Source organism: Sphaeramia orbicularis, chromosome 17, assembly GCF_902148855.1.
Source record: "Sphaeramia orbicularis chromosome 17, fSphaOr1.1, whole genome shotgun sequence".
Taxonomy (NCBI): Eukaryota; Metazoa; Chordata; class Actinopteri; order Kurtiformes; family Apogonidae; genus Sphaeramia; species Sphaeramia orbicularis.
The window spans coordinates 10,700,234-10,726,894 of record NC_043973.1 but is presented as its reverse complement, the minus strand read 5'-3'; the positions used below and the strand labels follow the sequence as shown (position 1 = coordinate 10,726,894).

At 36.9% G+C, this 26,661-nt stretch overlaps 1 protein-coding gene across 1 annotated transcript; it reads left to right on the top strand.

Moving 5' to 3' along the window:
- Positions 1-2,020: 2,020 nt before the first annotated feature.
- Positions 2,021-25,529, top strand: LOC115437906 (noelin-3-like). The gene is made up of 6 exons (XM_030161295.1): positions 2,021-2,366; positions 7,051-7,194; positions 9,129-9,284; positions 12,006-12,225; positions 19,356-19,462; positions 23,880-25,529. The coding sequence occupies exons 1-6, from the start codon at positions 2,298-2,300 to the stop codon at positions 24,555-24,557; spliced, it is 1,374 nt and encodes a 457-aa protein (XP_030017155.1). The 5' UTR covers positions 2,021-2,297; the 3' UTR covers positions 24,558-25,529.
- The last annotated feature ends 1,132 nt before the right edge of the window (positions 25,530-26,661 follow it).

Genomic DNA, 26,661 nt, shown 5'->3' with positions numbered 1-26,661 from the left:
TGCAGATATTCTGCTTGTAGGGATGTACACAATATGGATAAAAATATGGTGACAAATCACACACAAAATTTGTAGGACTTAACTTTAAAGGCTGATGTTCCTTCCTCAGCAGAAGTAGAAAACAAAACAGATGGTTACTTGTGAACCAAAGGATTATTTATGGTCACAACATGAAAAATTCCAGAAATCTAGAGGCAGAGCAAGACGAAAAAAATTCAACATTGAGAAAAATTAAGTGACTATAAGTATAGATTGTTAACATTTTTTGCAATGATATATATCACCACATAGCCTCCTGTTCACAATGAAACATTTGAATTTAACCCTTTCATGCATGAATTATAAGAGCCTTAATCAAGATTTTTATTTGTGAGTGTTTTTATTCCTCAAGGCATTAAAAAAAAACAATGCGATTGAAATAGTTTTTATGAACCCATTTTTCATGGAGTTGCAAAAATGTCCACTCAGCTGGACACCATGCATTAAATTTTTGAAGCATAGAAATGTATTTACTGATAAACTGTATGAAAACTATGAAATGAAAGTATGTTTAATGCTGCTAATCTGATGTTTTCTTTTTTCATATACTAATACTAGTCATTACTCACTTCATGGAGATAATATATTTAAAAAAAAAAACCCACAAAAACCTGTTAATTACAGTTTAATAACAATAACAGGCAATTGATTTACTCTCAAACATGTTAGTGCAGATCAGGTTTATCAAGAACAGCAAAGTTACAGCAATGGTATGAATTGCAGTGTATGGGATGGTGCATCCACTGCAAAAATCTGAATCTTACCAAGTGTATTTTTCTCATTTCTAGTCAAAATATCTCATCACACTTAAAATAAGACATAATCACCTATAGAGTAACATTTTTTTTTTTTGCTTAATTCAAGCAAAAAAAGTCTGCCAATGGAACAAGTGAAAATTATCTTGGCAAGATTTCTTGAAATAAGATTTTGCAGATCTATTGTCTAAAAATAAGTTCTTATATCTCACTGAAAATGTCCTTTTTCGGTGATTGTGTCTTATTTTAAGTGTGATGAGATATTTGGACTAGAAATGAGAAAAATACACTTGGTCAGATTTAGATTTTTGCAGTGTGAGCGTCCACTGTGTTGGCTGATACAGAACTAAAACAACAAAATCCATGAATATACAAGAGAATAGCTGTCCACTGTAGTGACCACTATGCATGAAAGGGTTAATATGTCATAATACTTTATTTCCATATAGTGCGTGTTTTAAGGCATATCTAACCTTTCTGTACAGTATGGAGTTGCATTTATGTTGCTTGCAGCCATAAAGATGTGAAAAAACTGATATGCAACCTCTCTCCAGATAAAATCTTCCTCTTGTTCCTGATTACCACTGGCTGTTGTAGACTCATAATGAATTATTATATTAATTTACATTTTCCTCTTATGGCAGCAGTGGGAGCCTGTGATTGGCTAGACTCCTGTAAACATATGGCAGCTGGCCAATAGGAGCCCAGACTGTCAGTGTGGGGGTTGGATTTTCAATTAGCGGGACAAAACTGGAATTATCCTGCTTTTTTTTCTGTGAGCATGATTTGGCATATGATATTTGACTTGCTTTTGTAATTTTATTTATTTATATTGTTCTGGCAGAAATGTGCTTCCATAAATTCTGACCTGTAATTATTTCCTGATGACAACAAATATCTTTTCTTAGGTGTGGTTTTGCAAAAAATAAAATAAAACAAAATAAAATATAGGTCTACTGCAGCTTCTCGCGCTCCTCTTTCTGCGCGTGCACTCAGGCTCTCAGGCTCATAAACGCAGCAGTCCTGGTCTCGCGCCACATTTTTCTGCCTCCTCGTGAATGCTGCCAGCTGCAACTTTTGTTACCGCGCAGCTGCCGGTGTTTCCTCTTCAAAAAAAAAAATAAAAAAAACATAAAAATAAATAAATAAAAAAAACACAAGCTGGGTTCATTGAAAGTCACGAGAGGCAGCTGGGTGATGTCATATCCGTGGAGCAGGGACCCTCGAGCCCCTCCGCCGTCAGTCTCGCGCCTACAAACTTTTTACCTCCTCGCAGTGACGAGCTTTCTCCCCCGCTGCCCACATGGCATGCGTAACGGGGACGAGTGGATGGATGTGCCCTCCTCCTCCCCACGAAGCCTCAGTTTTCACCAGCGCGTAGTGGACGTACTGGCGCGAGCCCACGAGCAGAAACTTGCGTTCAAACCTTTTTTGTTGTTTGTTTGTCGCTCGTGTTGAAGAAGCGCGTGGAGGCGGGGAGACGTGGTAGACGCAGCCGGCAGAATGTGGTCTCTGTCCGTGGTCCTGAACCCGCTGCTGTTCCTGCTGCTGTTCGGATACTGCCCTTCAGTGGTGAGTTTCTTTTTTTTTTTTCTGCCTATCGCACTTCTATTTCTCCCACACGCAATAAAAAAGAAGAACTTCAGCACTAGCTTTTCCCCCTCCTCGTCAAGCATTGTGAGCGCCGTTAAGTTTAGGTGATTTAGCTGTGTCTTTATCCAGGGTGGAGTATATCACATGTGGCCGCTGACACACAAATGACTCATTTTCTCATTATTGATATTCAATGTTTGGCTCTTTTTTTTTTTTTTTTTTTTTAACCCTGTACGGATTCGTTGTACAGGTGAAATAAAATAGGAGATGTTATGGATAAATCCTGTGAATCAGAATTAGAAATAGGCTATTGAATTTAAAGTGGCTGTGGAGGAAGGCACTCACTCACAGCACTCATGTTTATTGCCTACATCAACCACATAGCTCTGATATTGATCCTGGAGTATTGCCAGGCATATAACTCACTTTTAAGAGAGGGTTCAATCATTGTAAAATAGAAGAAAAAAAAAAAAGCGGAAAAAGAAGAGTAAAAGGAGAGAAAAAAAAAAAAAACATTGCTGCTGTGAATTACATCTGAATTTCCTCCTAGAGAAAAAGAAGCACCACTAAACGTCTAAGTACTGGCAAATTCTCTGCAGAGCTGACTTTTACTGGACTGATTCATTTGTTTGTTTTCCATCCCCACTTATACTGCGTTCACCCCCCTTTTTAAATGTGATGTTTCACACTAAATGCACCCTGTCAATTTAAGCTTTGGAAACAGGAACGCATGTGGGAGCATTGTCACAAATTAGGAGGAGCAGCTTGCAGATCACCAAGCCATTTGGACAAGAACAATGGTCGATTAGGTTCATCCCACCCATGCAGAGTACAATCCCTGTTGCCAGTGTCTTGATTGCAAAGCAATGTCCTCATATCCTATCACCTTGCAATGATTGAAAGTGCTGTACAGAATGAGTTTGTGCATAAAAACCAGGAAATATTCATAGGCTATACAGCAATAGAATCTTCAGATTAGCCAGAAAGTCTAAATGAATACCCAAAACAAAAAGAGGAACCAGCTGTCTGAATTATTTAATGAGAGAAAAACTCTTTGTGCCGAGTTCCTCACCAAAAAAAAGAGAGCCTTAGTTGGAGAGTGCATCTGGCTTGGCTGTGCTACAGATTCATTTTAATATGAGGAAGTGCGAGAAGGGAGAAGATGGGAGAGGATGTGCGTCACTCAAGAGACAGAGGAGAAAGACCGTTTTAACAGATTAGTGAAACTGGCTTCTTTTTAAGGAGCCTTTCAAAGAAAAGTACGGAAAAGAAGAGCCGATAGTGTTTTTCTTCTCCTTCTTATCCCATTCAGAGAGGATGCGTGAGACAGAAGTAGATTCCAGCTACAGTCAGGGTCACAAGCCATTCAGCCGGGATAATCAGTTAGTAGATTATAAACATATACTTTAATACACATTTTTCCTGCTTTTTTTGAAAGGCAACTTCACAGGTGTTACAGTACTTTCATGTTTTTATTTATTTTATGTGAACATCTGAGCAACTTAGGGCATCAGTAGAGTAAGCTTTCATTCCTAGATCACAAACTTTACAAGCAGCCAATAGTAAGGTAGACAAAGATTGGAGCTACTGCGCTTTGATAATACCTGAAACAATTTTCTTACAATCTGATAACAGAGATATGAGGGGGTTGTGCTGGGAAAAGACTGAAAGCTCCGGAGATTGATAGTGTAGAAGGGAGCTTTTTGAATTTATTTATTTATTTGTTTTATTTCAAGATAAGGAAAGATATGGCAGAGCAGTCATGATGCATTGTGAAGTGTTGAGGGACAAAAAGAATTGATGATTTGAGCAGCCATTACAGTCTCAAAACACTTGACTTCATGGAAATTGCACAGCATGGGCTGATATCCCAGGTATTTGTCATGTTGACGGCAGAAAAGCAGCCTCTCTGTAGGTGACAGTGATGAGTCGGAGCCTGGGCTTTCTCCTTGGCATGACGTCCTCGCCTGCTCAGAGGGGACATGATCTTTCATGGCTGATTCCAAACACTCTTCAAACTGCCCAGGCTGACATGTTCAGATGAATGGGAAAAAGGGAAAGGATGCCCGTACTATAAACACGGCACTATTATTCCTCGATCTTCCCACTTTCAAAGTTGCTGAATGCCAAAGTTCATCTGCTTTACATGCTACTCAGTGTATTTCAACAGCAAGACAGAGTTTTAGAATGTGAAACAAAATCCAAATATAGTTGGTGGTCTGCCAAGTGGCGGCTAGTGCAGACAAATTTACCAGCAGCAGTCAAAGGTTGCCAGTATTTGACTGCAGGCTTGTGTTAACTTCCAGTGCTGGCAGTAAACAGCAGCATTGTTCAAATGCGGATGCAGTTTTGTAAGCCTGATTGGTATCAACTTTCCCTGCACTTCAGGACTTGGTGATCAATATTTGCAGCAAAACTTCATATAGTACTCTGATAATAATTGATGGTGTTGCATTAAAATACGCTGCAACGGCTTAGGATGCATAACTTTATGTTCTTTAAGCTTTAACTCGAGTGCTGTGGAGCATATTGAATGTAATAAAGAATGGGAAAAAGCTTCCACAAATCAGATTTATCAGCGTCTCCCAGCAGGACTTTCAGTTAAGGCATTGGAAAGCCCAGTGAGGAGAAACAGGAATTTCAGCGCTCTGGTTATTCATCAAGTCTGGGAAACAATATTTATTGTTAAGGAGGAAATTCACAGGGGAGCAGTAAGTGGAGGAATATCTTTCAGCAGATGAAGCACTTTGTTCTTCAAAAGCCCAGACTGTTTATAAGTCGGTGGAATTGGTTGTTTGTAGAGATTCTGGGGGCAGTATGAGGCAGAAGTATGGATGACCTGGAGTGGAAGAAAAATAAGAAAAACAAGTTGTGTACGGCATTTTCATTTTTAAATGTCTATGTGTGTGCACTGGAAAAACAGCACTACTGGGAAGAAGCCAAATATTGTCAAATATACCCAAACTCTACTGTATTCAAGCAAGACACCCGGCCATTGGGGTATAAGCAAATTGTGCTTGGCTGGATTTCTAAACACTGGGATAAATATCAAACCACCGCAAGACCAAGAGGAACCCAGTTGGGAAAAGGACTGAATTTAACCAAATTATTTAAGATAGACTTAATATTCTGAGAAGTCATGCAAGTGTTTTCACTACTTTCACTACAAGCAGGAAAGCAGTCTTTTTCCTCTGCTGGAATGTCACGCAAAAGGTTTGGCTTATGATTGATTAAATATAGTTCATTAGGCTTTAATATCTCCACAGGGAGCAGGTTGTGGTTCACCATGTTGCATTGCTGTGTTTCTGCAGTTGCTTTGAATAGACTTCTTTCTTTTTTGTGCTTTGAGATTTGCAGCATTAAAGTGCATTACTGTCACATACTATATTTGAGTATGAATCAGAGTTAATAAGCCTTTAACTAAACAACTCAGAACAAGAGTAATGCTGCTTCCAACAAGGAATTTTGGCAGTTTTAAGAGACATCAGTCATACACCAGGGTGAGGCGAGGGCACAATGCTATAATCTGCAACTTCACTACTATATTTCATTAATTACAACAGAGTGAAACTTTAACACAAAGATAGAGTTGCTTAAAATGACATTACATTCCTGTTGAAAAGAAGTTACACAGAATTACATTTCTTTTGACCCTTTAACCCCTGAGACATTATTTCACTGAAACGCGCTGCTGTTTCAGTGTCATAAAAGCTGCTGTGAGTTTGTGCTTGTGTTTCTTTTCTTCAGGGGTTTTGTTTTACTGTGTGTTTTAGGGTCAAAACAGAAAAAGACAAAGAGAGGAATTGAAGTTTGACAGGTTTTTAGTAAATAAGGCACTCAGAATGTACATGAATAAGAGATTTAGGCTGTTGAACATGAACTATGAACTGGAACACACTGAACAACAACAAATATCTGAATTTTGGCCCAGTAGTTTTTGGGGTTCTTTTTTTTAAAATCAGTCCAGCTACTTTTTGGCACCTGGTTGAACTCCAAAAAGCAGTTACACAGTTAAAACTCGGTAAGATCACAGTAAAAGAAATTAAGGAAAATCACGACAACACTGTGAACGACAATAAAAACAAAAAAATGCCAAGGAAAATGGTATTAAAAAAAAAAAAAAAAGCCAGTCTGTTCTTATAGTGAGTCAGCCTCACTCACTGCTTTGTGTTTTATCCTCCATTCCACAGGCACCAGCGGGGGGTGCACTGAGCATGCACAGATGTCTATGGAAAGCACAAGGTTTATTCTATCAGCACATTTTGAAATTTTCCCTATTGAGCAAATAGCTGAAGTTGTATGAATATTTAAAACAAATCATACATTCAGAACAAGCACCACAGACACATCAGGGGCTAAAGGGTTAAAGAACACAACTCATTTCCTCGAAACAAGCTTTGCTTACTTTGTTGAAGTGTCTTTTCTGCAGTGGAAACAGTACTGCAAAAATCACTGCAGGCTTTTCCAAAGGTTTTCAGAGGGCTTAGATGCTGTCTGGGTCCCAGTTTTTTCCCTTAAGTTCCCTGAGGGTACCAAATCCAGTCAGTGGATCGAGACAAAAAAAAAGTTTGTTTTTAGGTGGTGGCCCAAAATGGCACAGGTGTTCCTTGGAATGGTGGAAAAAATATTTTTAAAACTGCTATGTCTGTGTTCCCGTATGCAGACGATCAGGCCAAAGGAAGGGTGGCAGGTGTACAGCTCAGCACAGGATGCAGACGGGCGTTGTATCTGCACAGTGGTGGCACCTGAACAGAATCTGTGCTCCAGAGATGCCAAAGGCAGACAGCTCCGCCAGCTCCTGGAGAAGGTATATGTGCATGTACCTCGCCAACACACAAATCTGTTTACATGACAGCACACGCACTCACTCTCTGGCACACGCACATTCACTGTTAGCAACTGACATTTTTTCATGGGCACACCTGAATTCATGAAGTCATATCATATTGATTTCTATCGTTATTCATGCTTCTTTGTTGCCGTAATCCTCAGAGAGATTGCACCAGCCAGGTCCATAACCCTCTTTTCCACTTCTGCATATATTACATGGATGACATCGGCTGAATGGTTGCTTGTGAAGATGAGAACGCTCTCCAGCTCACCTTAACACGACTGGAGTGGCCCTTTTTTTTGCAACAAAACAAGACTAATTGCTAAGGTTTTGAATATTATCAAGCTTAAGTGTTTATGTAGAAATGTTATTTCTGACAGCCTGAAAAGTATCTGAGATAATCTGAGATCATTATCAGTATTCAGAGATAATCAGCTTTCTAAAATTTCTTTACTATTTACCACTGGGTTTCTTTTTTTTTTTTTTGTAAATGGAGCATTTTCAATTGATCCCCAAAGTCATAAAATTGCCTCGGTTGAAATTATGAATTGAAGTAGAAACATCACATTTATTTCCGAATATTATTTTGTTTCTCCATGACAGCGATGATTTAACGCAGTACCACCAAACAACAAACAAACAGCACATACAGCTGGCATTCTTCAGTTGGTGCACCATACAAGGCAACATGGCTCTAGCCTACATTTATTGTTGTATGCCAAAGGGTGTTCTCTGTCATTCACTGGGCCTTTGACACTAATGTACTAAGCTGCCTCAGGGCTTCAGAGAGGCCATTTCAGGATCCGTCAGCCAGAGCCAGAAAAGTATGCAGAATACAATGTGTGAGTGTTGTGCCACTTTGCTAGCGGTGTGCTCCAGTAATGCTCCTTGGTTACAATTAGAGACAAAGAGGGAGGAAAGAAAGGGCCATATCTTTTCTTGGTCCCCTGCCCCACAAACCTACTGAGCTTTTGTAAAACCAGAGAGACACTGGAAGGGTTCATTAAGTAGTTTGTCTGACTCCTGTTGACATGGCAAGATATGTTGTCAAACCCTGAATGTTTTTCATACAAGTATGTTTTTGTGCTACCTGATAAAGCGGGGGTGTCAAACATATGGTCCATGGGCCAAAACTGGCCAGCCTGGCCCATGGGATGAATTTGTGAAATGCAAAAATGACACTGAAAATAATTCAAGGGTGTCAAAATCATCTCAGTTCAGGGGCCACATACAGACCAATTTGATCTCAAGTGGGCCAGACTAGTAGACTACTATCATAATAATCTATAATAAGTAATGACGTTTTAACAATATTATGTCTGTTACTAAATGTTTTGTGTCTTTGTAGATCCACTGTGATCTATAAATTGTAATGAACATGTGTAAATAATAAGATGAGGCAGAATATTGTTAAAATTGCCCTTATTTTTCTCAATAAATTTTAGATTGTTCATGGTTGTTCATGTTATTTACATTTTTTAAAGGATAGCTTGTAGATGTAAACATTTTCAAAATGGAATTTTACATTTTTCACTCTAAAGTATAGCAAAACGTTTGGAGTTGACATCATTTATAGGTTATTATGTTATTATTTTTCTGGTCTGACCCATTTGAGATCATATTGGGCTGAATGTGGCCCCTGAACTTAAATGAGTTTGACACTACTGTGATAAAGAGGAATATAGAGAAAACCACCATGTTGCAGGCCTGTGTTGGGGTAAAATCCATCCAAAGCTTAATTCAACACACATATAGATGGTTAAAAGACAATCACGTTGGAGGTCAAAATGTTGATTTGTTCCTGGGTAAGTTCGAGCGAAGCAGGTAACTGAACGGCTGAACACCGAGGACATTTTAATCTCATGGTGGACAGAAAAATCAATGCTGTGCTGTTTCGTTCTTTTCGAAAGGTGCAGAACATGTCGCAGTCAATTGAGGTGCTGAACCTGCGGACGCAGAGGGACTTTCAGTATATCATGAGGATGGAGAGCCAGATCAAAGGCCTACGGTCAAAGTTTCGACAGATCGAATCGGACAGGAAGACACTCGTCAACAAAAACTTTCAGGTATATTTTGTTTGATGTTCACCTTTGTGAAAAACATCAAGGGATTCCTATGAGAAGGTCTTCTTTAAAGATACCTTAGAAGATCCTGAACTGATAAACTAAGATCAATACAAGTGCACAAAGCGGAGGACAAAACGGTCTTAGAGGTCGGACATGCAGCAGGATACTTTTCAAATGAGAAATAATCTGTAATCTCTCAATTCATGTTCAATTTCCAACGGGTGTTATGATCGAAATGCCTCTGGAAACAAATGGATAGATCTACAACTAATTAAAGCAATAAAACATCTGACATACAAGCAGAAAATACATCTTTGTTTTCAGTAAATCCATTAACCATGGTTGTTGGTTCTTCTTATAGAGAAAATAGACTGTCCGGTTTCTTTAATACTTCAACAGGCTTTACAGGACTGTTTCACATCAGAGGCAGCCATGTTTGTTGTTTACAAAAGTGCCTCCTGTCAGTTGTTGTATCAAACCCAGTCCAAATCAGATAGCTGGTTGTGATTGACCTGCCACAGGCCCGGTCGTGTGGAAATCTGTTTGAACAGGAGGGAGACCAGAGGTAATCTGCAAGAGCAAATCAAACATGAGGGCTTAAATTTGTTTTAGGGATCTGAAACCTGTTTTCATGATCAGATTCTGACTAAAACTTTGTGGCAATCGCAAACACACCTGATGAGAGTGGTCTGTTCCACATCAGTGGACGCAAGGGCACTCTGAATGGTTCAGTAACTATTAAAACAATATAAATCATACGCTACAGCGTTCATCAGCACCTCATTTCAATGTAATTGAACACTTGAGGGATATTTTAGACAAAACATGGTAGATAATGTCCTCCACCACATCATTCAACCACCAAATTAAGGAGTATCATTTGGGAGAATGGTGTTCATGCTACCAGTCGAGTTCAGAAACTTGAAGAATTAATGCAAACTTAACCCATAAAGACCCAAACATCCACTGGTGACCAATAGCATCTACTGATCTAAACTGTTTAATACCTGTTGATCCACTAATCTTATCAATACATGTAAATAACTGGTGTAAAATGCAGTTTGTCATCTTTTCATGGTCATCAGATATGACCCATCTGGACGTTCAGAGGCTCTGTAGTGAATGTGGAAACACCGTCATCTTCTACAACATTGATTCAGCAGTAAACCCATGGGGTTTGATCAGTGACAGTGGATGGAGACACTTGTTTCATGTTCAGTTATTCATATCTTCACAAAAAAAGTCACTTTTTCTTCAGTTTTCTCGGTTTCTCAAAAATAAACCTCAACTTTAATCTGAGCTTTAAAGAACATCTACATGATCTGTGAATTAAATATAGGAAAATACCTGATTTTACTGAAAAACCGCAAAATGCAGAGGATAATATTATAATAAATGGTGATAAATGACTTATGAAAAGTTGAATATAGAGAAAAAAACTGTTTTGGAACTGCCATAAAAGTAGCACTGGGTCTTTATGGGTTAAGGCAGATTAAAGCTCATCTTTGTCCCAACAATTTATGTTGGTAATTTGTCACCTATTTGCATTTTTATACATTAAGAAAGGCTTAGTGTCATGATTTTGTCATGAACTCTGTATCTTTATATGTATCTGCTCTGCAGCTTTATACCTGTAACTGTCAGTTTCAGTTTCTATTCTTCTGGATTTCCCAGGATTATCCCACATCAGTATCACAAGAGACTATAACGGATTCCCAGAAATCTATTTAGAGAACAGGGCTTTTCTTAAAATATGACAAAGCATAATTGGCAGTGACATAACACAACTATAAGCATAATAGCCATTATTACAGGAACTCAAATAGTTATAACCCATCAGCGAATTCTGTTTGGAGCTCCTCTTTGCTCTGATGTTTTTCTAATTAGGGATGGGAGTTACTCTGTAAGATTCTATTTATCAGTCTGGTTCCTTATTGCCTTCTTTATTCCACTTAAAATGAATAAAGTTCACATTCCTGGAAGTGAAGCCTCCGTTGCATAGAAAGATGTTTCAGTGTATTTACAGCACTTCCAGCTTTACTTGAAATAGTGTTAGTAACATTTGTCTTGGTTTGTTATCTTTCGACACTCTTTGGACTATTTCTTTCTCCATATTCCAGCAACAATAAACAGACCTGATCAGCTCTAAGTGTCCAAGTTCAGTGGATCAGACTAGTTGGAACCAGTTCTCAACCAGTTCTCAACCAGCTCTCGATTTTAACATGTGGCGACATTAGCGGGCGTGGCTCTCACCTAGCAGGACTGTGGGTTGGGAAGCGTGGTTTCTCTGGTGTACTTGTTCTTGTGTCAGTGTTGGTTTGACAGTAAACTCACCTTCAGCTCTTGTGTTTCCTCATCCTGTCACAATGTCAGTTTTTACTATGAATTTGTTTAAAAAAGTTGACATGTTGTTTGGGACAGTGTTTTCTGCAGTTATGATAGGTGATGTTTTTGTGTGTTTTCTACCTAAATATCTGGTAATGACCTGTCCACCACTGACCATCGATCTTTGCAGTTGTATTTAACATTAATGACAGCTCTGCCAACTGGCGGAGCTTTAGTTTTCGCTGACCATACAGTACATTCTGTATTATGAGGGACCCTGCATCATAAAGCATCCCAAAAATGGCTGCACCAGAAGCATACTGAATCGTCTCTCCAGACTGGGAGATTTGTTAAGACATGCATTTTTGCAGCATGCTACCTCTGTGCCTCTTCCAGGAGCTTAAAGGAAAGATGGAGTCTCTGCAGCCCCTGATCCCTGTCCTGGAGCAGTACAAGACAGACGCCAAGCTCATCTCCCAGTTCAAAGAGGAGATCAGAAACCTGTCTGGTGTGTTAATGGGTATCCAGGAGGAGATGGGAGCCTATGACTATGAGGAGCTGCAACAAAGGGTCCTCAACTTGGAAAATCGTCTTCGTAACTGTATGAGCAAACTGAGTAAGTCTATGACTGGAAAAGTGGAAACAGACATAATGACCTGAGATTATCCAAATGCAGAGGGATCAGCAGCACATCTTAGATTAGACTAGATTAGATTAGACTAGATTAGATTAGATTAGATTAAAAATTTGACTAGATTATATTAAATTACATTAGATTAGACTAGACTAGATTATATTATATTAGATTAGATTAAATTAGACTAGATTATATTAGATTAGGTTAGAGTAGAGTAGATTAGACTAGATTATATTAGACTACTACTAGATTATATTCACTTAGATTAGATTAGACTAGACTAGATTAAATTAGATTAGATTAAATTAGACTAGATTAGATTACATTACATTACACTAGATTAGATTAGATTAAATTAAACTATATTAGACTACACTAGATTAGATTAAATTACACTATGTTACATTAGATTACACTAGATTAGATTGGATTAAATTAGACTAGATTAAATTAGACTAGATTAGATTAAATTAGACTAGATTGGATTAGATTACACTAGATTAGATTATGTTTATGTTTATGCATTTGGCAGACGCTTTTTTCCAAAGCAATTTATAGGGGAAAACCAATTAAATCACTCAATCAATCAAATTTTATTTATATAGCACCAGATCTCAACAAAAAAGTTATCTCATGACACTTTATATATAGAGTTGGTCAAAACCAGACTCTAAGACAATTTACAGAAACCTAAGAGAATCCTCCAGGAGCAAACACTTGTGACTGGTGACAGTCACTGTGACTGGTGAGATTAGATTAAATTAGACTATACACTCGATTAGATTAAATTTGACTATGTTAGATTAGATTACACTAGATTACATTGGATTAAATTAGATTGAATTAGACTAGATTAGACTAAATTGATGAGTTTAGACTAAATTAGAATAGATTAGATTAAATTAGACTAATTTAGATTAGATTAGACTACATTAAATTATACTAGTTTAGATTAGATTAAATTAGACTACATTAGATTAGATTAGACTACAATAATTAGATTAGATTAAACTAGACTATATTAGACTACACTAGATTAGATTAAATTAGACTACAGGGTGGGGAAGCAAAATTTACAATATTTTGAGGCAGGGATTGAAAGACAGTGTATGACCAATTAGTTTATTGAAAGTCATGAGAATTTATTTGCCACAAGAAAATTGACATAATAGAAAATGTTTTTATTCTATGTGTCCTCCTTCTTTCTCAATAACTGCCTTCACATGCTTCCTGAAACTTGCGCAAGTGTTCCTCAAATATTCGGGTGACAACTTCTCCCATTCTTCTTTAATAGTATCTTCCAGACTTTCTCGTAATAGTTTTGCTCATAGTCATTCTCTTCTTTACATTATAAACAGTCTTTATAGACACTCCAACTATTTTTGAAATCTCCTTTGGTGTGACGAGTGCATTCAGCAAATCACACACTCATTGACGTTTGCTTTCCTGATTACTCATATGGGCAAAAGTTTCTGAAAAGGTATGGATAATAGTGTTAGGTATGATTATGACATCAATATATGTTTGGTTTCAAAACAATTGACGTAGTGCCTGCTGAGAAAAAACAACTAAATGTTCATTGTAAAATTTTGCTTCCCCACCCTGTATGTTAGATTAGATTACACTAGATTAGATTGTATTGAATTAGATTGAATTAGACTATATTAGACTAAATTGATCAGATTAGACTAAATTAGATTAGATTAAATTAGACTAGATTAGATTAGACTACATTAAATTAGACTAGTCTCGATTAGATTAAATTAGACTACATTAGATTAGACTAGACTAGATTAAATTAGATTAGATTACACTACATTAGATTAGATTAGATTAGATTAGACAGAATTTTATTGATCCTTTGGGTGGAACCTTCAGGAAATTGAGGTTCCAATAGCAGCACCCAATATAGACACAAGAAATACAGCAAGAAATTAGCAAAACAAAAACTATAAAATACAGTAGTGGAAAAAATGCAATCGCACATTGGAAAGTACTAGTGGAAACAAGTGGTAAAGTAGTAATTATAATAAGTATCTTATTATGTTATAATATAATATAATATTATAGTATGCACTATATGTATATTATAGTCAGTGAGTCAGTGAGCTTTTATTTTTATGTTAATAGTAGATTTTATATATGATGTACAGATTGGATAGCACATTTAAATTTCGTCGTATTTAATTCAATGACAATTACGAAAGATATTCCATTTTATTCTGTTGTATTGTACTCTAGATACAGTTTACTAATCACAGGATAAAAGTTATAAGAAATTGATAACAGTAATAGTAGTCATAACAACGATATATATAAAAGTCATATCCGTATGTAAGTAATAATAATAATATGTAAGTCATTTCAGATATTTTTGAACAAAGGACAGACCAGAAGCACAACTAGAGTCAGAGATAATGTTAGATGCTATTTACGGAGCCAAATAACACTTTTTTAAGCAACAAAAGAAAATGCTAAGCTTCATGGAGGGTTTACTCTGCTATTTGGTAAAAAGGTGGAATTCAGCCATACTGAAAGCTATTATTAATCCACTGGGCAACACATGCTTTTTGGTTTGTACACACCACATCCTGAAGGACTAATGCAATACTAGTAGCAGGAGGGAAACCCGCAGCAGGTATTACATAAGCACAATTATTTGAATAATTGTTGTGAATCTGGATGAAACACTAATGTCATATTTCATCCTTTTTTCCACTTTATTTTCCACCATTTTTTTTTAATTCAAGTTTTTATTTGGTTTACAATGCCAGATTTACATATTTTATACACTGATAGTTTTTTTTTATTTTTATAAAACAAGACAAAAAACTAACAAACAAAAAAAAACAAAAAAAACCCCAAAGAGAACAACTGAGTAACAATTGAACAATGGGCGTCAAGTATGTTCTTTTTAAGCATTTATAAAGTCTATCCACGGTCTCCAGCATTCCTTGAATTTGTCATGGTCCAGTCTTAGTGTAAAGGTGAATTCTTCCATTTGAGCGATTTCTTTAACAAGGTCCTTCCATTCATCCAGCGAGGGTGTCTTGTCTGTCAACCATGTCCTAGTGATCACTTTTTTGCTGGCAATCAACAAGATATTCCACAGATATGTTTTACTAAATCCTTTTATACCACCTGGTCTTTTACCTAAGAACATATTCTCAAAATTTAAAGGCGTTTTTATTTTCATGACTTTGTCAATACTATTCCTGATTTTTTCCCAAAAGGAAGATAATTTGGGACAGCTCCAAAAAATATGATGGTGATGAGCTTTTTTCACCCCACACTGTCTCCAGCATGATGTATCTACATTTGAACCTTTTTGTGCAGGTGTTCTAAAAAAGCGAATCACACTTTTCCATGCAAATTCTCTCCAACTAAGTGAAGATGTACTTTTCCATATATTTTCTTGTATTTTAGTCCATTCTTCCATAGTCAATTCAAAATTGCCCTCCTTTTCCCACTTTTCTTTGATATAAACCGTATTTTCAGCCCTAATGTTTTGTAATTCGGTGTACAGTCTTGATATTAGCTTGTTGTTTGGGTATGATTTATAGGATTTCAGTAAAATTGTCATTATTCCATTAAGTGGTCTGTCTAGATCTACTTTGTTCATTTTGTCCAAATAATGACGGATTTGTAAAAACCTATAGAAATCTGAGTTGTCAAGATGGTAAATCTGTTTTATTTCTTGAAAGCTTCTAAGACAACCTTTATGAAAAAAGTCACTGTATTTCACTAATCCTTTTTTGATCCATGTCTTGAAATTCTTGTCAGTCTTATTTGGGATAATATTTTCCACCATTTTAATCACTTAATCAAATTTTATTTATATATGACCAAATCATAACAAAAATTAATTCATGATACTTTACATATCGAGCTGGTCGGAACCAAACTCTTCGGCCAATTTTCAGAAACCCAACAGAATCCTAAAGGAGCAAACACTAGATGACAGTAGGGAGGAAAAACCTGGAGGATGGACGTCTGCTTTGACCAGTTGGGTTTAAAGAGAAGGAGATTTGACTCATGCTTTTTCACTAACATCATCTTCCACCACTTTCATCTCAAACCGCTGAACAGCTATTGTTATTCACATCAGATTACCCATGTGTTAGTTTTGTTTGTCTAGAAGTCTAAAAACAGTTAAATCATTAATCACTGTAATTTTTATAAGAATTAATAGGCAACTAAAACTTCATTAAAACTTCATTATCATATATATTACATTACTTTTTTTCCACATTTCACAGCTTTACTGCTGCCTTCAACACTATTAAACTTCTTTTTTCTTTGCAACAAAAACACTCTTTTCTGGAAATATTTTCAATAATGTGTGAGAAAACTTTTGTTTAGGGAAATTTATCTGAAAATAGTTAAAATGTCTGGTACAATGTGACCATGAAGCAACATTTTACTGGTACCGTTTTTTGGTTGTATGTTTATATATACAGTAAGTTATATATTGCTCAAAAGTCAGTCATAATTTTAGCTCTTAATTAATCATTAATCAGGTGAAGAGAAGGAGGAAGGTCTAAATATCCTGACTGTAGGTAATGTCAAGCCACTTTTACACAGAGATCCTGGAAAAAAGGTGAGATGGTGATCCCACCTTTTTTCCACCATTGACTGATTTCCACAGCCAAGCCAAAGGAGTAACAGAGGTGAGACAGGCTGGACTGTTAAACAGCGGACCTGTGTTCTGGAATCAAAGCGTATAGTGCAGTGGTTCCCAACCTTTTTCGACTCGTGACCCCATTTTAACATTACAAATTTCTGGCGACCCCAGACATTCAACATAGACATTTTTTTTGCTAAAATTAATTTGTTTTTGATCATGTAATAGTTTGCTATACTAAGTTGCAAATAAACATTAATTTTAGACTACATTTACTCTATATAATGTATATTATTATGGATGGAGGCAGAAAAGCCAGGCGTAGATTACTGCACAAAGTGAGAATTTTATTTTCCTTGGTCAGGATATGTACAGTCAGTCCAGCTTGGATTTACAAGGCTGCACATTAATACTGAACAAACAACAACTCAAACTATGAATTATGAAAGAGCTGCAGCATCTGAAACTGACCACAATGAACATTTGACAGATAAACAGAACCACAGTGCTTCAGTTTCAGCTTCAGAGTTTGTCCAGTCTTTTATGTATTGGGATTGTCTCTCTCAACTTACCATATATTTTTTATTAGTAAGCTTTTTTTTTTTTTTTTTATTTCTATCAATTACTAGAAATTTCAGGTGACCCCATATGAATTCCAGGTGACCTCACACAGGGTCCTGACCCCAAGGTTGAAAAACACTGGTATAATGTGACGTATAAGTGGTGCGTCGGAAATACTCCGAGCATAGCAGTGTTGCTAACGTCTCCAGAGTCGGCCTGACTTTCACCGTTCCACAAATGTCAGCATGGATAGAGTCCTCTGCCTGAAGTGACAACACCTCGCAGATCTCGGCGTCTCCCCAGTTCGACATCTGTCTGGTCGCGTTGATATGTTTGTTTTCTGTACACGGCCTGCGCTCATTTTTAAATCCCCCAGGCGCAGGGGTTGCACATGCAGTTCGTCATCAAAACGTCACACCTTTGTGGAACAAGAGGTGTCCCTTTTACATAGCATTCCAGAATCATGATTCCACCTTTATCAGGGCTGTTACTACCTCCAGAGGTGTTACAGAGCCGCAACAGAGGTGGGGCCAAATGATCCACCATTTTGTTTGCACAGACGTCATTCTGGAATAAAGGTGAAATATTCCTGGAACGAAGTGTTGTGTAAAAGGGGCTTCAAAGTGCAGAGCATAAGTGTTCTGTTGAAACTGTCAACCCCCATAAGCACTGTGCCAAAGCCAGTAGCAAGGCACCAAATCGAGTCCAAATCATCTTTCAAAGGTTTTATGAATTCTGTGCACAAAATAACCAAGACTGAAATGTTGTTGTTGGAAATCTTTGTAAAGACCTGGTCAGATTTATAATTTGCGTTGTGCATTTTAGATAAATGTACTAACTAATTCTTGCCTTTTTACTGTGGTTGAAAATGTAATGGAAATTTATTAGCTAAAACTTCAATTAATACAGTATATCACTGTGAGCCAATCATATCAGTTCCCTGACCTGAAAATTGAGACGTTACATCTTACAGCATCATTAGCTATTAGAAATGTTAGTCATGGGGAAATAAAATGGAATGTTCCTAGATGGATAATCTGACATTTGCAACATGGCTGAGACCAGTTCAAAACAGTAACTATGAGGTTTGTGGTAGTTTTTGATATTTCATGAATATATTATTATCATTATTATACTGCTTTACTTTTCCCTCATATAGTAGAATTTCTGCTGCTTTGCTCACATTGAAAAGCTGCAGCTCCTTTGGTCCAACCACTGAGATTTAATTCATCTAAAAAGATCAATTGTGCCTCCAGAGCAGCCTTTCCTTCTGATACGTTCTGATAAAGGTTTGCATAACCAAAGCCCCAATTTGCCAACTGCCAGGTTATCAACACTGATGGGGCCTGTCAAAGTGTCAACGTGAGTAGCTAACGTGTGAATACTAATAGGAAATGGCTCCAAATCCAAGTGAGTTCAGGAAGATTGCTTAAGCATTCATTGTGCATGAGCTCTGATTGATTAGCTAAAATAGCAGTTAAATACTTAATGGGGAACTTGGAAGCTTGTGCGCAAGTGATAGCCTACTGTCATTTGGCACAATTAAAGTGTCTCGCAAGATGAATTAAGTGCATCTCAAGTACTTTAAATATTAAACCACATGAGATGAATGTTCAGCCAGTTCTGACACCTGGGGAAGGATATTAGCGGTTGTACTGTAATCGGTTGGTTTTCTGTGGTTGTCCCAAGCAAAGAAGAACATTTGGTGGTGTCCACATGCTGACCACAAACAGCCAAGAGCCAGAACTTTGTAACTGACCCACTTTTCAATAAAAAATGAGCACACAGCAGATGTAAGCTGTCCAATGCTTTGAGATTTATTCCAACATTAACATCATAACACTGGCTGTTGTTTATGGTGTGGACTGAGAACAGATCGTGTGTGTGTGTGTGTGTGTCACCACAATGTGTGATGTCTTCACAGCATGTGGCAAGCTAATGAAGATCACTGGACCGCTGACGGTGAAAACTTCAGGGACCAGATTTGGAGCCTGGATGACCGACCCACAGGCGTCTCCCAAAAACAACAGGGTGAGCTGAGTTTTACGTGCTTTGCTTTTCGTCACAGGCCTTTGAAGTAACACAGAGAGATTTTATAATTCACATTCAACTGGTTCCCTCCTGTTGTTCAGGGAACAGAGACATTGTTGATCTGCAGCATCACTCTGACTAGAACTTTTGTCCATATAACTACACTGATCACACTTTCCATTGTTCAGTGGAGTTCGCAGACATATTGATGTTTAGAAGCTTATTTCTTAAATTCTGTTAAACCAAAGTGAAAAGTGATTCACTTTATGACTTACTGAAGTGGTCTGCAAATGTCCAATCAAGATGTCTTGGTAAAACCCTCCAAGATTTGACTTTTTGAGAAATTCTGATGAGTATTAGAACCATGTAGAGGCTGTGACTTCAAAGATGCAGAACAACCTGTTATTTAGGAGTAAAACGTAGCACAAAGTCACCGAAAAGAAGAGGATTTTACATTGTGGAAATGTGTAGTCACTTCTTGTCACTACTATTGGTCAAAATATTATAGTTTTAAAGGTTAAAGGTTAACTCGCTTTAGTATCCCTGAAGAGTCTCTGCATTTAGATACTACACACATCACCTAGCATTAGCATTATAGCAGTAGGGTTAGTATTGTTTGAACTTTACATTAGTTTTTTTTTTAATTTAGCCTTTCAGTTTAACCCTTTCATGCACAAATTATGAGAACCTTAATCAAAGTTTTTTCCTGAGTGTTTTTATTCCTCTTTAGGCATGAAAAAAGCAATGTGATTGAAATTTTTCTTCTGAAAAGTAAATAAAAATAAATAAATAAAATAAAAATAATTAAAAAAAAAAAAACAAACATAAAAAACAATAATGGAAAAAAAAAATTCTTATGAACCTATTTTTCATGAAGTTGCAAAAATGTCCACTCAATTGGACACCATGTGTTTAATTTTTGACGCACAGAAAAAATGTATTTACTGATAAATTGTGTGAAAACTACGGGGAGGGCTTATGATTCTGGGGGTTTATGCTCAGGAGAGATCTACATAATCTTACCAATTCATGTCAGAAAAGATATGTAGTGTCTTAAAACTTTAATGAAGATATGTGTAAAAAAAACAAAACAAAAAACCCCCGAAAAGAACGACAAAATCCATGAATATACAAGAGAACAGCTGTAGAATAGCTGTCCACCGTAGTGACCAGTATGCATGAAAGGGTTAATTGTTTTATTTGTGAAAGTAGTTTTAATGTTAGTTTGAGGCTTTCAGGTGTAAGTAAAAGCCTTTATACGTAGCCTTGATTTATAGGAAGTGAATTAGTCAGGACAAAAGTATGATATTAAATACTATTTACCAAACCACTGTCTCCTGAAATGTGCAGATTGTTCTTTTACACCATGAACCATCCATTAAGAATGCACAACCACAGCCGAGCTCTGTGATTAAGGCAGATAATCAAGTTAGTTCACACGTTTTAGTTTGTCTTTTTTCTTTACTGTACAAACCCTGCTGCTACATTCTGTGTTACTATTTGAAAAACTGTAGAAAAAAATGTAGAAAAATTGCAAAACTCATGCCCAAATCAGACTGAATCCAAAAATTGCAGTCCTTGCCTTTGTGGCATTTGGTTACTTAATTACATACTTTATAACCTCATTTATTTCTTCCACTGACATGTTTATATACATTTTTATTTAAATGTATGCCTTACCGTGCAGTGTTTTGTAGTTTTAAAACTGTAGGCAATTCCACGTGTATGAACACTGACAAACTGAGGCCGAGATGCATTTATTGAACCGCAACGCACATCTGTGACACACAGATGGAAAAGACATTTCTGACCAATGTTCGCTGGGTGTTAATTGAGCCAGATCCTGGTGATCATGCTGTTATTGTCAATATTTCAATATTAGTCCACACTTGAACATTTATGATTTTGGTTTAAAAAAAACAACAACCTTTAACCAGCTTTTATGCTTCATCAATAAACCTTTTGTGAACACTCTTTTGTGTTTCTACACCACTAAGCTGGTGACAGCCATGTTCAGTGACGATACATCTATCCATCCCATTCCTGATACGTGATCACACTGGCAGAATGTCTTTATATCGGCTTTAATCTATCACTTTGGCGCAAATATTGACTTGAATAATGAACTGATTACATTTTGGGCACTAGTAGTAGTACTGTGACCTCAAAAACATGTTTTAGATTAGATTAGATTAGACAGAACTTTATTGATCCCTTGGACAGGGGCCTCAGGAAATTGAGGTTCCAATAGTGGCACAACACCAAATGTACAGTGTAAGAATAATTACAAGAACATAGACAGTGGTGAAAAAACATGCAGTTGCACTTTGGAAAGTACTAGTAAAAAAAACAAAAAAACAATAAATAATAGGTCATTCCTCAACTGTTTAAAAATGATGATTTGGAAACACTACAGTGTGACATCATAATGTAATACGACTTTTTTGTAACAACACTGTTTTTGTGTTAATATTTATGCAACTGTGTAAAAAAGTAAAGCAGGTAGGAGTTTTTTGTAGTGTAATGTAGCGGCTGTACGTGTGTGTTGTGAATAATTTGCCAAAACACGATCCTCTCTCTTTCCTGGCCATTTATTCTGGCAGAAAACACAATATCCATCTCACACTATCAAGAAAAAAATTTAAAAAAAATCAAAGTTAGCTAACGACACACACCAATTAGACCATGAACATACAATAAAGAACATTGCCATTCAAAAACATGCTCAATCAGCAGGGAGCCAATCATTACACAAACACAACAGTACATAACAATCATTCAAATATAACATAAAATTTTTTTTAAAAAAATGTAAAATAATGACAGGACCAACATGCATGTACTCACCAGGCAGACAGCGTAGCAAAACTGCTGCTATCTGCCTGGGGTGCATGACCCTAGTTTGCAGGGGTGTGGTGTTTAATGTTCCTAAAATAAAATTGTAATTAACACAATAAAACAGTGTGAGATGGCAAGTGGAATCCTAGTCTATATATATTAGGCCTGCGACGGTACATGTATCGAAACGGTTCGGTACATGTACCGAACCGTTTCAGTACACACCTGTTCGGTTCGGTACACAGCTGTACCAAAACGGCACAGTATGTTGACAAAAAGAAAAAGGAACGAAAGACGTTGTTTGATGCGGAACTTTAAATCTGCGCAAGTTTCACATGGACATTTTGAAGGACGGGCATATTGACCCAAAATACCAAATAGCTGCTGATATGAGGTAAAAAAAAACAAAAAACAAAACAAATATGATGTGAACCTGGAAGGAAGAGACTGAAGACCCTTCACCATCAGTCCAGTCCAGTTTGGATCAGTTCAGGTTCAGGTGAAAGACAACAAGGAAAGAGACGTTAATAAGACGGACGTTGTTTGGCCCCTAGGAACTACGGTAGTTCTAAAACACTGACACTAGCTCTGTCTGTGTCTCTCTCTCACGCACGCTGTACAACAGAGGAACAGAACTTGGAGTTGGCCGTTGAAAGTATATAAAAATAAAGTTTCACTTTCGTTTCATGCCAGCGTTAGTTACGTTAGTTATGGACCGGACCGCACCCCCCAGGCTCCGACCAAAAAAAAAAACAACAAAAAAACAACAAACAAACCATCCCCCAGACAAATCTCACCTTGCACACGCACGCACACACACACACACACACACACACTCACACAAAAGTACACAAAGTGGCCTAAACAGTTTGCTAGCTGTCCTAAAATAATTTGGTTCAGTTTGTTGTCAATGTTTCTCTTCAGTTTGTTTAAACAGAATACCAGTTTACCCTCCTGTTAATGTTGCACTTAATGCAGATTTTTTTTGTTGATATTTTTATGCAGAATGTGAACTGATAGAACTGTGATTAAATTTTTTTTGTTTGTTCAAAACTACCTTTCAGGGAAAAGGGCAATACTAATGTTGAAAATACATTTAGTAATATTAATAATTTATTTTATTTTCTATTTGATTTGTAGCAGCAGAATTATAGTATTCCTGTTTTCCTATATTCTATTGTGTCCAAAAATTGGGGGAAAAATGTTCAAAAATTCATGAATGTATTAAAGACATTTTGAGGGGTTTTCTTTCTTCCCGTACCGCACCGAAAAAAACCGAACTATGGCTTTGAAAACCGAAAACGTACCGAACCAAAAATTTTGTGTACCATTACAGGCCTAACATATATATATATATATATATATATATATATATATATATATATATATATATATATATATATATATATATATATGAACTCCGTTATGCTCTGCAAAAATGTATGAACACTATTCAATGTGACTTTTTTGTAACAACATACTGTTTTTGTGTTAATATTTATGCAACTGTGCAAAAAAGTAAAGCAGGTAAGAGTTTTTTGTGGTGTAACATCATGTGCTTGTTTTCTTGTGTCCTCAGGTTTGGTATATGGACAGCTACACCAACAACAAAATAGTCAAAGAGTATAAATCCATCGCTGATTTTGTGGCAGGAGTGGAGTCTAGAACCTACAACCTGCCTTTTAAATGGGCTGGAACCAACCACGTGGTGTACAACGGCTCTCTGTACTACAACAAGATGCAAAGTAACATCATAGTGCGCTACAGCTTTGAGACGGGCCGCGTCGTCACCCAGAGGGCTCTGGAGTCGGCAGGTTTCCACAACGTCTATCCCTACACCTGGGGAGGCTTCTCCGACATCGACCTGATGGCCGACGAGCTGGGCCTGTGGGCTGTGTACGCAACCAACCAGAACGCAGGAAACATTGTCATCAGCCAGCTGAACCCGGACACACTGCAAATCCTCAACACATGGAACACAGAATATTCAAAGAGGAACGCCGGAGAGTCTTTTATGATCTGTGGGACGCTCTACATCACTAACTCCCACCTGACTGGTGCCAAAGTCTACTATGCCTACTCCACTAAAACCTCCACATATGAATATACAGACATTCCTTTTCATAACCAGTACTTCCACATGTCTATGCTGGACTACAACGCCAGGGACCGCGCCCTGTACGGCTGGAACAACGGACACCAGGTCCTGTTCAACGTCACACTTTTCCACATCATTAAAACTGAGGACGACTCTTAAAGGAAGGAAAAAATGGATGGTTTCACCTGAATGTTCTCATCATTTATTACTTTATTGAATCTAACTTTTGAGTTTTATGCATTTACGGTAATTTATGAACTACCATTGAACCATCTGCCTGTTTCCATATGGTTTATTAACAGATATTTATTTAAGTGACAGCACAAAAGCAGAATAGTTTGAGTGCATTTTGAAAACCATTGCAGGTACATTTGGACTAAATGATGGCACTTTAATTAGGCAACTTAAAAAAATAATACAGTGAACATGTAGTCATCTGTGCAGCTTCTCCACCTTTTGTCAAAATGAAAGCTTTTCACATTTCAAGCCTTCATATTTATAATGATTTCCCCTTTCAGTTCTACATTTATTGAAGCCTCTAATTTATTCATATTTTGACTGTGTTCACTAATTGTTCATTTTGTTTCTATTCTTTCTGTGCCATTTATTCATCGTATTCTGCTAATTTATTCCCGCTTTCCACTGCTTTCATTTGGCTTTCAATTTGTCTTTGTACTTTCCCTTTCAAAAACTTGCACTTGACCTTGTACAAGACAATGAAAAACGTGGTGAACCATCATGCACCTGTATAGATACTGTACTTGCCTTTTTTTGTGTTGAAGATTTTCAGTCCTCCAGGTCATGAGGTATCTTAAAGCAAACAGTAAAACTGGTTGCCTGATGTTAGCTTTTTTGTATCTTCAGCTCAGTTTGTATGCCTTATTCAGTGGAGTACTTCTGTAAGCCCAAGGAAAACAGCTCTCGTGCATGAATGTTTGCTATCCTAGTAGCATTTTTATCGTAACTGTATATCTGTGTATTTTGTATTTGCACAACATCCCATTACTCTCCTGTCTAGCTACATTAATGGTAAAGATGCATTTATACAAACCGTACATAACTTTAATAAGCATACATAAATGTAAATAGTAAGTTATACATGACTAAAATAAAGGTATTGTTTTCATTAAAGTTTTGTATTTGTTTCTAAAAGGAAGGAAACTTGAAATGTGAGGAGGTTCATCACTCCAAGGATGAACTTTATATGGTAACATACACACACAAAATGTAAAAATGTTAACATGAGTAACGCATCTGCAGCGCAAAGTGACTCTGAACGTCTCTGGCAATGCATCTCAGGCAGAACAGAACAGACAGGACAGTCGATCGACATAAAGTATTATGCACACTCTGCAGGACGGAGTTTGTTTTTTTTTCACCGAAGCACTTCCAGTTTAAAATACCATGTGAAGCATATGTTAGTTGGGGATTCTGCTAGCACTTTGGCTAACGTGTCACCCAGTTTGCAACACACACATTAAGTGCATATTCCCTTCTTTCTTGAGTCTGTTGCTCATGCAAAATGAAACACGATTAATATAAATTAAACATGAATGATATTTAATTGTGATTAAATTAATCCACAGCAACCCTGTGATTAATCTGATTAAAAATTTGAATCCTTTGACAGCACTAAAAAAAAAAAAAAAAAAAAAATATATATATATATATATATATATATATATATATATATATATATATATATATATATACATATATACATACATACATACATACAGGGTGGGGAAGCAAAATTTACAATATTTTGAGGCAGGGATTGAAAGACAGTGTATGACCAATTAGTTTATTGAAAGTCATGAGAATTTATTTGCCACAAGAAAATTGACATAATAGAAAATGTTTTTATTCTATGTGTCCTCCTTCTTTCTCAATAACTGCCTTCACACGCTTCCTGAAACTTGCGCAAGTGTTCCTCAAATATTCGGGTGACATCTTCTCCCATTCTTCTTTAATAGTATCTTCCAGACTTTCTCGTAATAGTTTTACTCATAGTCATTCTCTTCTTTCCATTCTAAACAGTCTTTATGGACACTCCAACTATTTTTGAAATCTCCTTTGGTGTGACGAGTGCATTTAGCAAATCACACACTCTTTGACGTTTGCTTTCCTGATTACTCATATGGGCAAAAGTTTCTGAAAAGGTATGGATAATAGTGTTAGGTATGATTATGACAGCAATATATGTTTGGTTTCAAAACAACTGATGTAGTGCCTGCTGAGAAAAAAAACAACTAAATGTTCA